The following is a 13,753-nucleotide window of genomic DNA, read 5'->3' as shown; positions in this document are numbered from 1 at the left end:
GTGTGTGTGTGTGTGTGTGTGTGTGTGTGTGTGTGTGTGTGTATGTTTTTCACGGGGGAGGGGCTTTTTCACACCAAGCAGTTCTCAGATGGCAGCAGGGTGTCTGAGAATTCAGCCCAATTCTCAAACTGTCTACCTGGTAGAGGGCTCAGTCCTGTAAGACCCTCCACTTCTGACACCAAGCACAAGCCCAGGTTGTTACCTGGGCGTCTGACTGGCTACAAACTGGAGGTTCCTGTGACCTCCTCCTTAGGTTTGACTCATTTCCTAGAATGGCTCACAGAACTCACTTTTCTTATTTTGGCCGCGCCTCGAAGCTTGTGGGATCTTAGTTCCCCAACCAGGGATCGAACCTGGGCCCTGGCAGTGAAAACGCCGAGTCCTGACCACTGGACCGCCGGGGAATTTCTCAACACAAGAATTTGTGTGGATTGGATGTGGGGTAAGCAATAGCAAAGAGGTCCTAGATGATATTAGGGTTTTAGTTTGGGAGGTTGGGGTGTAGTGATACCCGTTAACCAAAACTGAGAATACAGGAAGAAGAAGTGGATTTTTTTCCTGTCCTGCCTGGTCATTCCTCATCTTTTTTGATCAAGAGAGAAGAGTGGGGAAATGACAAATTCAGTTTAATGTGGGACCTGAGATCAGCGGTTTTGGAGTCGGTTTGGTTAGATTTGAATCTTATCTCTGTACAATTCGTCCTGTGTGACTTGGGGCAACTTCACCTCTCTGGGTCTTAGTTTCCTCACCTGTAAAACGGGTAATAGTGCTACTTAACTTATGTAATTATTTATGAGAATTAAGTGAATTAAAGGAAAATGTTTATGTGTACATTAAATGTAAGATACCTCATATGCAGTAATAAGTGGGAAACAAGATCAAGCTCGTTCACTGGACTCTCAGAAATGTGGGCCTGAACCTTAAAGGAGAGAGGTGGGCTAGAGGCAAGTTGGTATTTTCAGTCTGCTTAATTCCACATATAACTAAGATAGTACTTAATGTTGCCTTTCAACCAAATCTTAGAAGTGAGCCTTCTGGAACTTAGGTCTGCTTATGACAGGGATATTTCCTAGTATCTACTTTATATAGTAGTAGTCACTCTCCAGTAGTGGAAGTTAGGTTCCTGAAAAGTGCTGTGGTCTGAATATTAATGTTTGAGGAACTTGGAGTATAAGAGGATACATGCAGATAGGTTGATAGACTTGAAGGTTGAAATAAACCTGTGAAAATCATTGTTTTCACACTCACTAAAGGAGACAAAGGATGGCAAGCAAAATAAAGTATCACTGGTAGTTTATATGTTTTTTTTAAATAAAAAATTTATTTATCTTGGTTGTGTTGGGTCTTTGTTGCTGTGCACGAGCTTTCTCTAGTTTTGGCAAGCGGGGGCTACTCTTCATTGCGGCGCGTGGGCTTCTTGTTGCGGTGGCTTCTCTTGTTGTGGAGCACGCGCTCTAGGCGTGTGGGCTCTAGAGCGCAGGCTCAGTAGTTGTGGCGCACGGGCTTAGTTGCTCCGTGGCATGCGGGATCTTCCCGGACCAGGGATCGAACCCGTGTCCCCTGCATTGGCAGGCGGAGTCTTAACCACTGCGCCACCAGGGAAGTCTCTGTATGTTTTGAATTAGTGGCAGGGTACCTGTACTTTTTTTTGGTCACAGCTTACTCCTAGAAACTTTTCAGTCTCTGCCCACCAGTCTTAAAAAAGATATTTGTCAATGCATTATGGGTTGTAACAGATAATATGCCTATGAGTTATTTCCCTCCTGTTTTCCTGTATTTATTGCCATATACGAATACTCAGTGCCTAATTTTGTCTCAGTTTAGCCCAGATATAGTCCTGGAGAGGCCAGGTAACTTGGTGCTTGAGGTAGCAAAAATTGGGACAATATTTATTTAATCCACACAGCTCTGTCTTGAACCTTTTCTATGGTGCTCACTCAGGGTTGTGTTAGTTCTTTATGTAGTTTTATGAGAAATCACATCCTTCTGCCCCTTAAACCCACGTATCAGCTACTTCCACTTCCAACGTGCCGTTGGAGTCATATATTCCAAGACCCAGGTTTTCAGTCCTTCATGTTCTTTTTATCTTGCCTGAGGCTTTAGTGCAAAAATAACTTATCTGCTATTGGTTTTTACACTCTTTTCATCTTGTCTCCTTAATTCTTTTGTGTTTTTTTTGGTAAAGGGAATATAGAACGAACTGTTACATGCTATAATCAGAATTTCTCTGCTAGGCTGACTTTTCAGGAGAGTTACTTTTCCATTCCCCTAAAGTGAAATACTTTATACAAATTAATTTACTGCTTATGAGCTTTATTTCATGTTTGGTATGGTTGAGGCAGAAGAGTGGTGAGTCTAAAATCAGACTAAGTCACCTAGATTCTTGCAGGTTTGCAATTTTCTTCTAACCTTTTCAATGATCCCTAATGAGAGGCATCTTGGAGTGGTGGAAAGTAGTGAACTTTGGTGTGGGACCAGAGTTCTCAAGCTGTGCCCATAGGCCAGGCGGGTTATCTCTCTGACTCTTGATTTCCCCACTGTTGAAATAACAGTGCCTACGTGTACGGTGTGTGTCAACGTCTGTGAAGTGTCTCAGCTGATGGTGTACAGCAAATGGCTTTTTCCCTGCACTTTTACTCATAATTTCGATTTGATATCATCTTAATGCTTTTTGCCTTTTTACTTTTTTTTTTTTTTTTTTTTTTAAAGACTGTGACTATTTCCTAGGGATCCTGGGGGAAATCATAAATGTTCTTGGTTTTTAGGATTTCTCTTGAAACCCCCAGTTAGTGAAAGGACTTTTTTCTGTGTATGCCATTTGATCATCTTATTGGGAATTAGAGTTATAGATTTTTTATTTTCCTTGTGTGTTAGGTATCAGAACATTTCCCCCATGACTCCTTTGGCTATTATAATTCTTGAAAATCTATTTCTAAAATTATTATCTGGAAAAAAGACATTTTCTTCTATCACTTCCTTGCTCTGTTAGTGTAAATGAGCAGAAGTTTATAAGGAAAGCTAATCACAGAGTATAATTTTAAGATAATCACTTTGTAATTTGATCCATGGAATCAAATTTTAGGTCTTTCAAATTCGTTTTCTTTTTTTTTTTTAACATCTTCATTGGAGTATAATTGCTTTACAATGGTGTGTTAGTTTCTGCTTTATAACAAAGTGAATCAGCTGTACATATACATATATCCCCATATCTCCTCCCTCTTGCGCCTCCCTTCCGTGCTCCCTATCCCACCCCTCTAGGTGGTCACAAAGCACGGAGCTGATCTCCCTGTGCTATGCGGCTGCTTCCCACTAGCTATCTATTTTACATTTGGGAGTACATATAAGTCCATGCCACTCTCAACTTTGTTTTCATTTTTGTAGCTTGTTATTTTATTTTTTTGTAGCTTATTCTTAATTGGCATCTTCTGAACTATCAGAATTGTCCTTTTAAATCTCATTGTGCATTATATTTTATTTTTTCATGTGGGTTAAATTTTTAAAATTGTGAATATATGAGAATATATATTGATATAACACATAAAATTAAAAGGTCATAAAAAACAACTGTATACTTGTACCCAGCTTAAGAAATAAAATAGTACCTACCAGTACTTCTGAAGCTTGTATCAGACTGAGTTTTTTCGCTGGCTGCTTATGATACTTCCTTACTACTTTAGTTATTTTGGAACTAGATATAGGGCTTCCCTGTTAGCGCAGTTGTTAAGAAACCGCCAGCCAATGCAGGGGACATGGGTTCAAGCCCAGGTCCGGGAAGATCCCACATGCTGTGGAGCAAATAGGCCCGAGCGCCACAAATACTGAGCCTGAGCTCTAGAACCTGCGAGCCACAACTACTGAGCCCGCGTGCTACAACTACTGAAGCCCGTGTGCTACAACTACTGAAGCCCGCACGCCTAGAGCCTGGGCTCCGCAATAAGAGAAGCCACCACAACGAGAAGCCCGCGTACCACAACGAAGAGTAGCCCCCGCTCGCTGCAACTAGAGAAAGCCCACGCACAGCAACAAAGACCCATCACAGTCAAAAATAAATAAATAAAATTATTAAAAAAAAAACAAAACTAGATACAGTTTTTAGTTTTGCCTCAGTACAAAACATTGTGTCATTAGAGAATACATTAATACCTGCCATTTAGTTTATTAACTCTTCAGTTAATCTGGATTTGCCATATCATGCTAATGCATTCATTTCAATCATAGTTTTGCCACTCTAGTTTTTTTCAGATTTGTAGTAATTTTATAAATCTCAGCATGACAGTGCTTTTGATTAGGTGTCTCGATATCCTCCCACCCTCTCTCCCCTCCTCTCATCTCCCCCACCCCTCTTGAGAAAGAGAGACAGACACAAAGAGACCGAGTCTGATACCTTCCTGAGCATACCATGCACGTAAACTCAGCTTGTTGAAATTCTGTTATCCCTGCAGATGGGCTGTAGGTTAATTTTATGCAGTGATTTTCAGACAACTAAAAATTGGTTTGTAAGTTAACTTCAGAAACCACTTAAGCTCAGTTCCTAGATTGTTCATAGACCATTGTATTGCCTTGGGCAAAATGTGAGCTAACACATACTGTAAAAGATTTTGAGGACTATGAGAGGTTCCTATGGTAAGGATAGTAGATGCTTTTCGTTGGCATCTAATTTTGCTCCATAATTTGTGAATGGCTCCATTTGTGGGGGGAAAGATAAAAAATTCACTGTAGGTTTTTCTCAGAAAAAAATAAAATATGACTGTCTGGATTTGTAAGCTTCTTTAGAAAGAAAATTGTATCTATAATTGCAAAGTACATTTGTTGTTCGCTGTTACCTACTTATTGTCATTAAAACTCACATCTATTTTTTGAAAAGTGACCAGCCTGAAGGATATATTGGAATAATCACTAGAATCTTTATTTAAAGTAATCTAAGGTCAAGACTTGAGTTTATCATTTCTCAGTATATGATGGTTTAGTTGCTGCATATGTCAGCAGCAGATTTTGTAACTTACAGAAATTCTTTACCCTTTGCTAAAGGCTGCTTTTCAAATGAGTGTGATTAAATGGTTGATTTTTTTTCCTAAAAGATGTCAGTTTTAGGGTGAGATCATTTTGATAATCCAGAGTCAGATGCATTACCCATTGTGCCACTGGCCGGCTCATCTTTTCCTATTGAAACCATTGAAGTTGGCAGGGTATAGGTAGCATTGTGACATCTTACAGGTGAAGAATGTGATGTCCAGAGCCTGAAGGATTTGAAAATGTGCAGTTCATGGCAAGAGATTTAAAAATTCACATTTTCCTTTACCATAGTTTATCCTAGAATTGTAAAGACTGACCATTTATGAGGGAAAAATTATTAGAAAACTATGTCTTTGAAGTAAAAAATCTTGACTCTTGATGATTCAAATATTATTTTTGCAAATAAAACTATTTTGATGCACTACTTTAATGTTCATCCATTTATCTGTCCATATCCCCTTTCCCCCAAGTTGGGTACTAATTGGTCACATGCCTAGGGTTTTCCTTGATACCACAGCAGCATCTAAGCTGGAAAAGTGGTTCTTCAGGAATGGAATCTGGAATCCAGGGAATGATTTCAGACACAGGTAGTTCCTAATTTACAAGTAATTCATACATGGAAACCCCTTCCCTGAGCTGCTCTTTCAGTTGCTGCTATTTGGAGTACAGAATTTGAGCTTTTAAAGAACTTCTGGGGTTCAAAAGTAAGTAGAAGCAGAAATAAGTGAAAAGCAGAAATATTTGGTGGCAATAAATAGTCAAATCCATATTATGACCCACTTGCATAAAAATGTTTTTCCTCAAACTATCTCAGTAGTTTTTAACATTATTTTGCAACACTGTTAGAATTCTATCATTTAGGGGTTTATTTGGGCTAACTAGCTAGCATCCTTGTTGAAAACTGCAAATATTAAAGTGAATTATTTCAGCCCTGCTGATTTCTTCCTATCACATACCTGAAATGAACTACACTGAGGCAGTAGGAGCTTTGGGTGGTAATTTAGGAACATACTTAGGGGAAAGCGTTGTTATTAGCAGGATGATTGGAATGTCATAATATAAAATTTAGGGAATTACAGGCATCAGGAGTTGAGAGAGTGCTAACAAAGGAAAACAACCTATTTCAGAATTTGTCTGGATAAAGAGAGGATCTAGAATTGGTTAAGTTTCTATGTTTCTTCTGCAGGGTCCCCAGTGCCCATGGCTGGTGTAATTATCTTTTGGGTTCAATAGATGTCTTTTGGCTAGTCTGGGAACTTGGCCAACATAAGCAACATTGTTTCATTAGGAATAATACTTCCACAGCATCAATTTGAAAAATAGATTTTTAGACCAGACTCATTTATAAGTTAGGTTTCAGCCTGTGCTTGTCTTTGTCTTGTCTGTCATCACGTGCTCTCAGTTGACAATAGCTACCAGGTTGCTTTTCTTTCCCATCAGTCATGGAATTTGCTGGCCAATCATAAAATAGCAGTGGAAGTAATAAGTAGGAAGTAAAGTGAAAGAATTACAATAAGTACAAGAAGCCACTCCTAGAGCAAAAGAGGGCTTGTGGGCTTAGGGGAACAGTTGGTGAGCAGTGTCTCAGAACTTAATTTACCAGTAACATTGGTAGATTGACGTGATCGTTCCTATAGAGTAAGTTTCATTACCTCTGATAGTAAGCCATGGTGAAAAGTGAATTCACATTTACTGATTTGTGAATTGATGTAGATTACAAAATGTAGATGTTTTTTATTCAGATAAAATTACATAGAATAGTGTAATATTGACGGTTTATTTCATCCCTAGATATGTGTGAAATTTTTGTTGGTAGTAGTCAGATTTTAAAACTGTTTTTCTCCCTGACAATTAAATATTTTATATTTTATATATAATTGCTTTTCATTGATGAAAATTATTTTCAAGTAAGCTTAAATAAATGTGAGGAAATGAATTTGCAGTAATTTTATCTCTATGTTTTGGGGATTGTATTTACATTAGATGTTCCTCAATTAGGGGTAATTGTCTTGCATCCTTATCTCTTATCATAATCTGTTTTTCTTCACACAGTGTTATAGTTTTGCTGCTGGACTCTTCCCTCCCTTCCCCCACCCCATCAGGATGATATGAGACTTGAAAGAAGACGATGCATACAGGTGACTCAAGTTTTGAAATACAGTAAAACTGTGGCTGTCTGAGAGAATGTGGGAACTGGTGGTATATTTTGAATGCGGGAGCTTTCTGATAAACAGCATTAGTGGGGAGAATTATTTAGATCAATAAATGCAAAGATAGTTGGGATATTTATTAAACTTGACTTTGGGAATCAAGTTTGATAATCAGTGACATATAGTGTTATTAATACAAATACAGCATAGTGATTGCTAGTACTTGACCTTTTCAAAAGGGGTGTTGGCTAATACTTTGGCGAGAATTGAAGTATTTCTGTTAAAAATAAGTAAAATATTCACCTTTATGGTTGAATGCATGTTCCCCCAGATCCCTGTTAGAAGAGAGCAAATTTTTTAAAGGCATAGGGAGTAGATGTTAGTAGTGTGTCTTAAGTCTCTGATAATTCAGTTAAGGATATTATTACCCATATGTATGATTCCTTAAAAAATATGGTCTGGGATTTTGTTTTTTCTTTCCTGCCTCTCCATCCTTTCCTTCATTCCTCTCTTTCTCCTTTCTTTCTTTCTTTTCTCCTTCCCTTTTATCCTTTTGTCATTTGTATTTATACAAGAGAAGCAGTATAGAAGGCATTTTTGAAAGAATATTTTTGATTGCTTTATAATTAATTGAGGTGATCTTAACTTATACACAGAAAAATGGAGGCTTGTTCCATCTGTGGCTGTGTTTGAGCTCTTGAAAATGTAGTGTAGCTAATGGATGAAGTGTTAACTAACTTTTAAACTTGAATGTTCTTAAATCAGGCCGATTAGGAGGTATTTTGTTGAACCAAGTGGCTTATATTTGCAGGCCTGGTCAGAGATAGTCTTATTTGATTTATAAACTGTTTAAAAGAGTGATCTTTAACTGGAAAAGAAATAACCACATAAATCTTGGATAGATGCTTAATTACATTATTGGTGAAGGTGTTAAGGATTTTGTGATTGCTTTTTAGTTGGGTGATCTTTGTTTTCTAAAAAGAAAAAAAATTACCATTTTTTGACTTCAGCTCAGGATTTTAAAAAATAATGTCTCAGGTGTGCCATTTTGTATGAAGAAATGTGCTTGAATATATATTAAATTTAATTATAGATCAAATCATACTTTACATTCATGAGGGACTCAAAGAATCTGATGATAATTCTTTTTTGAGTAAAAGGTGTTTGAGTAATTATCTCTGTAATCTGTCTCTCGGGTACACATGTGTATTTGCCTGTACGTATTAGAGGTACACCATGTACACATTCTGGCTGAGTGGCTGACAAAAGCAACATGATGCTGAGGCTGAATGTCAGTGTCATAGAGGAATAAATAGGAATATTTACAGAAAAAATTATAGAATTTTATGAAAATTTTGTTGTCAGATTTTATACGTTTGACCTTTTGGTGCAGGAACAGTTGCTCAGCACTGTCAGCTCCCGGATTGCTCCTTGGGCACTATACTGCACATTGGCTATACCAAGTAGATGCTCACTTTCGCCTGAGGTCAGTAGAGGAACAAAGTATTTTGGGGGTATCTCATAGATTTATCCATGAATATTAATGATTTTGGAGATTTTCCCTTAAGAAATTTTGAGGTGGCAAAGTTGCTATTTTATTTCTAGTTTACCTTCATAAGATATGAAGAGTTTCTAAATAACTCTTTTTCTTGAAAGGCTTGTGGATGAAATGAAATATCTAAAGAGTAAATCCAGTTTTTAAAGGTTATCTAGTTAATTTTATGAATGCTAGAACACACAAAAAAATTACAAATACTAGATTTATGATATAATCTAGTCTCTTACTCAGCCTCATAGTCTTTAAAAAGTACCAACATTTACTGGCTTATAAAGGAAAAAAATCAAGAAGAAAGATCTGACTCTCTCTAATATACATATTAGCTGTTGGCGTATTTCCCTTTCAACAGTTTGAAAGTTAATAATTGTTTTTGAATGTAAAATTAACAGCTTTCACAATCATCATTAATTAATGAAGTTTGCTCTTGTTTTACTGTGCACACATTTATTCTTCAACGGATAGAATTTTAACACATAAAAGCTCGTAAGGAGTTTTTTCATTGAAAGTTATTTCTAGAATGCTTTTGCCTACTTGAAAGTGAATATTGTTTCCCCAGGCATTCATGGTCCTGACTTTATGTTGGTTAGCTGTGATGATACCTTACTCTCTCATACCATTTCATTTTAGGTGCAGGTTCAGGGATGCTAGAAAGGACATTGAAGTATGCTTTGACTGACTGTCTTTCAAAAGCCACAGCTTAATAATCGATTTTTACTGAACAGCAAACCAAAGTTAAACTTCAATATATCTCTGGTACGTGTGTATATAGGTGTTCCTGTATTTACTTAATTTGAGGGTATTTTTGCATATTTTAAAATATAGTTAGAATGTAAATTAGGTAAAATTAGATTATTTTTTGAGTTTTGGGAAAAAAAATCATTTATGACCAAACATTTTATTTGGCTAACATTTGCTTTGTACCAGGTACTGTAATAGTGTTCTGCTCGTAAGGATCCCTGTACTTAGAATCAAGGAGCACATAGGAGCACATTTCAGTTGGAAGAGGGGGCAGATATATAACAAATTTTGCAGTGGATGTTTATGATAAATCTTAAACACTTGTCTGTTGAATTCAAGCCATCTAGAGTAAAAACAGAAAGCACTCTCTGGTTAATAGCATTTGCAGTAATGGCTTCACCTGATACCTTCATGCTGATGTTGTCAAAATCTACCTTTGTGTCCCACTCTTCTCTTCTGAGCTCCAGACTCATGTAACTGCCTCCTACATGTCTCTCCTGCACACACTCCCTCCTCTCCTATTTATCCCTGTTAGCGATGAGTGACACCGTTCTTCCCAAGCACACTGTCATCTTGGGAACCTAGGAGCTACTTTTTACCGCTTTGAATTAAGTGATAACCAAATTCAGTTTATTTAGAATGTAGAAATCACTTAGGAGATTAAATTTGGAAAATGCACTGCCTCAGAGATCACTGTGGACATTAACATAAAGGCATTTGCATTTTTCCAGTTTATTTGATAAAAGGACCTCACCTTCCTTTTATTTCTTATTTATACCTGTTAACATCCAAGGGAACATTAATGGGAAAAGCTGTTGGATACAGCAGTTGATACTGTTCTTTATTTGTTGGGCTTCTTTAACAACTGAAATTGTTTTTTAACAATAGTGATAGGCTAGTTGTTTTAAAACTTGAAATAGTTCTAGAACATACAGAACTGAAACTCTTTGAGGATGAATAACATTGGAAATTTGTTTATTTTGAAAATCAATTCTTTTTTTATATAAATTTATTTATTTATTTTTGGCTGCGTTGGGTTTTTGTTGCTGCGCGCGGGGTTTCTCTAGTTGCGGTGAGCGGGGGCTACTCTTCGTTGCGGTGTGTGGGCTTCTCATGGCGGTGGCTTCTCTTGTTGCAGAGCGCGGGCTCTAGGTGCGTGGGCTTCAGCAGTTGTGGCACGTGGGCTCAGTAGTTTTGGCTCGTGGGCTGTAGAATGCAGTCTCAGTAGTCGTGGGCTTAGTTGCTCCACAGCATGTGGGATCTTCCCGGACCAGGGCTCGAACCCATGTGCCCTGCATTGGCAGGTGGATTCTTAACAACTGCGCCACCAGGGAAGTCCCGGAAATTTATTTTAAATTCCGCTCATTTGTTCATATTGTCTGCCATATTTCTATGAATTTAAGTGCTTAAAACCATTTGATATGGCAGAGTTTTAATTCTAGATTAAAATGTGGGTTTTGTAGGGCAAAGTTTATATACCTCAGTGGTCACAAGAGTATGGCATACTATTACAGAACAATTAGAAATCAGATCTGTATATTTAAATAAAACCAACTTCTGTAATTCCATTCATGTACAGGGTGCACTGGGGGAAATAAAAGGATATGTACATTTTGATATTTGGGAGTGTATTGCCCATTTCCTTCCTTTTGGACTTGTTCTTCATGTGGTCCTGTGTATCTGGTCTTTTTCTGTAAGTGTTTTCCCTCCTTTAGCTGTCATTCATTTCTTAACCCTGAGCGGTCTGATTTTGTGCTTAGTAATTCAATGAATTGATGGGTTTTGGTGAATGGTAAATCTAGTGGATTTATTTTTGCTCTCAGATTTTAATTTTTTCTCCCAAGAAAAAATTGATAAATACTTGTATTTACCAAGTAATACAGCATCAGTGAAAAAATTTGGAAATTTATGAGAATATTGGTAAGTGGAAGGAAACATACCCAGAGTTCTACTGCCCATTGCACTATGGCACTTCCCCTTCTAGTATTTTGTTTGCAATGCCATTTCTGATTAATTAATATCATCTGAATATCTGTTCAGGTTGGTGTGCTTGGGTAGAATCTATTTTTATGTTGTTTATATTTTCTCTTTTATTGCCTAGCATTATGTTGTGAACATTTCCCTGTGTCATCAGAAACTTACTAACTATAGTGATCTGCTGTTCCTTTGAACTTGGAGCAAATTCAGAGCATTCAGAACTATAACTTTTTGCGGGTGAATTATTTTAGAAATTTATTTTAAAGTATGCTGAGTTGAAACCATTTCTTTGTATGCTCATTTCCTAGTTAAGTTAGGTTTCTCTCTTATTAGACTTTTTTTTTTATTTTTCCTTTTCACTTTTTTTTAAAGTACTGACATCTGTGCATGAGTGTTGGGTTGTATGTTAAATTATTTCCTTGTAATTTATTCCTATGAGCGTAAGTATTAGGTCATAGGGCTTGGAAAATTTTAAGGCCCTTCATACAGGCTTTTAGAATGGTGTTTGGTAATATGTACCAGTTTATACTCACTAGCATTAGATGAATGTTGGTCTTTTAATATACATTTGTGAGCATTGAGTATTATAATTAAAAACAAGCTTCTAATTCAGCTGGCAAAAAGAAGAATCTTCTGTTTTAGAAAATATAAAAGTGATAGTGTGTACTCAATGGAGGAAAAAGTTCAGTTGCTTCAGAAATGTATAAAGTGACAAAACTAATATAGTTCAGTAAATATTCTCCTCCCAGGATTCTTTCTAGCAAACGGTTGTATTTAATGCTTTTATGGCATTTGCACATGTTTGCTTACCAGTTTTTTTGGTCCCAGCTAGTCTGATTCTCAAAGTCAGAGGACCATGGCTTATCCTGTTTGTGTTTGCTGTGTGTGTCTCGCAGGGTTCCGGTGACATAGAAAGTGCTCAACGAACACTTAGAAAAAAACCACTTTTTGTCATTCTACTAATGCCTAAAAGTATTTTACTCTGAATGTCTGCTTTAATAAATTTCTTCAAACGGTTTTAAGAGTTCTGCATTATTTTCCATTTCCTTATCCTTTTATGTTTCATATTTTATTAAGTTTCTGATTTCCAAGTGAAAGCAATTAATAATGATTATATCATATATGTATCTCATAAGAAAACATACGATATTTATAGAGAAGATGATGGGAAACCTGAGGTTAGCCATGTTGTAAAGTTGAATTTCTTAGACCCTAGTGCCTTTATTCAAGACCTAGGCGAAAGCAAATAGATTCATATTCATTATTTTAGATTTTAGGGACTTACTAAATGTACCTCCAAAAGAACGTTTTGAGTTCTGGGAAGATGACAGCAGGGCATAGTTTTTTGAATCTTCATAGTTTTCCCTAAAAACAGAGTAACCAGCACAGCAAAACCAAAAATTCATGGACACTTTCTGTAAGACTAGGTGAACAGTATCACTACAAACCCTAATAGAAGTAGGTGGGGACAAATCTCCAATAGCTACAAGACCTGCATGGTGTCAGCATTTGTACAGACAGATGCAGAAGGGAGCAGCAGGAATCTGATGGACCTGAGAACAGGAGAACCCCAGGCTAGCTAACAAAAAGTCCCTGGAAAGTGTGGCAAGCAAGTTGGAGAACAGAAGCTAGAATTAAGAGATGTTTTTGAGTTCTCAGGATACCAGGGGCCCACAGTGAATTCTGTGGGTTAGATCCATCTGGTCCCTATGAATTTTCAAAACTTACCAGTTGAAGTTCCCTTGCTGGTCAAAGTCCTGCACTAAGGAGACGCTGCTGGTAATAGAATCCAAATTAAGGAGGATGAAGACAGTGGGGAAAAGGGAAAAAAGGACATATAAAGTTGGGGGAAGGTGAAAGTACAGGAGACCTCATTCATGAAACTGTATTTCAGTGTCCTTCATTTCCTCTTCATGAAAACAGCAAAGGACTCTTATTGAAACCGGAAAAGCTACTCCAGTTTCCTAAAAGTTTTTTATTTTACATGAAATAGAGCAACTGACTAGGATCACAGTCAAATTCCCCACAGAGCTTTTGTAAGAAGAAAGGAATAAGGAGAGAATAATATTTCTGCAGACAGTGAAAACATATTACTAGAAAGAAATGTTAATGAAACAAATGAAAAATATAATCTAATGTTTCTAAATGAACTCAGAGAAATTTAGGAAATGGTACAAATATGGAAGAGCAACATAAATCTGAATAAGGAAATCTTAGAAATGTGGTGATAACTAAGGAAAGAGAAATAAAAGAAAAAATCATTTAAAAAATGAAGTCTAAACTAGAAGATACACAAGAGTGAAAAAACAGTAGAAAA

The 13,753-nt window shown here is 36.9% G+C and overlaps 1 protein-coding gene across 4 annotated transcripts in view; it reads left to right on the top strand.

Annotated features, from left to right (window-relative positions):
- DYRK1A (dual specificity tyrosine phosphorylation regulated kinase 1A) overlaps positions 1-13,753 on the top strand; it is a 146,118-nt gene that overhangs the window by 45,832 nt on the left and 86,533 nt on the right. For all 4 annotated transcript variants that reach the window (XM_029214318.1, XM_029214320.1, XM_029214317.1 and 1 more), the window contains exon 2: positions 7,066-7,151. In XM_029214318.1, the coding sequence (XP_029070151.1) occupies positions 7,142-7,151 (10 nt within the window). In that variant the 5' untranslated portion in view covers positions 7,066-7,141. The remainder of the gene's footprint in view (positions 1-7,065; positions 7,152-13,753) is intronic.

This window comes from Monodon monoceros, unplaced genomic scaffold, assembly GCF_005190385.1.
Source record: "Monodon monoceros isolate NGI ecotype Baffin Bay Population unplaced genomic scaffold, NGI_Narwhal_1 Super_Scaffold_11, whole genome shotgun sequence".
Lineage (NCBI taxonomy): Eukaryota > Metazoa > Chordata > Mammalia > Artiodactyla > Monodontidae > Monodon > Monodon monoceros.
This window is presented reverse-complemented; position numbering and strand designations above follow the sequence as displayed.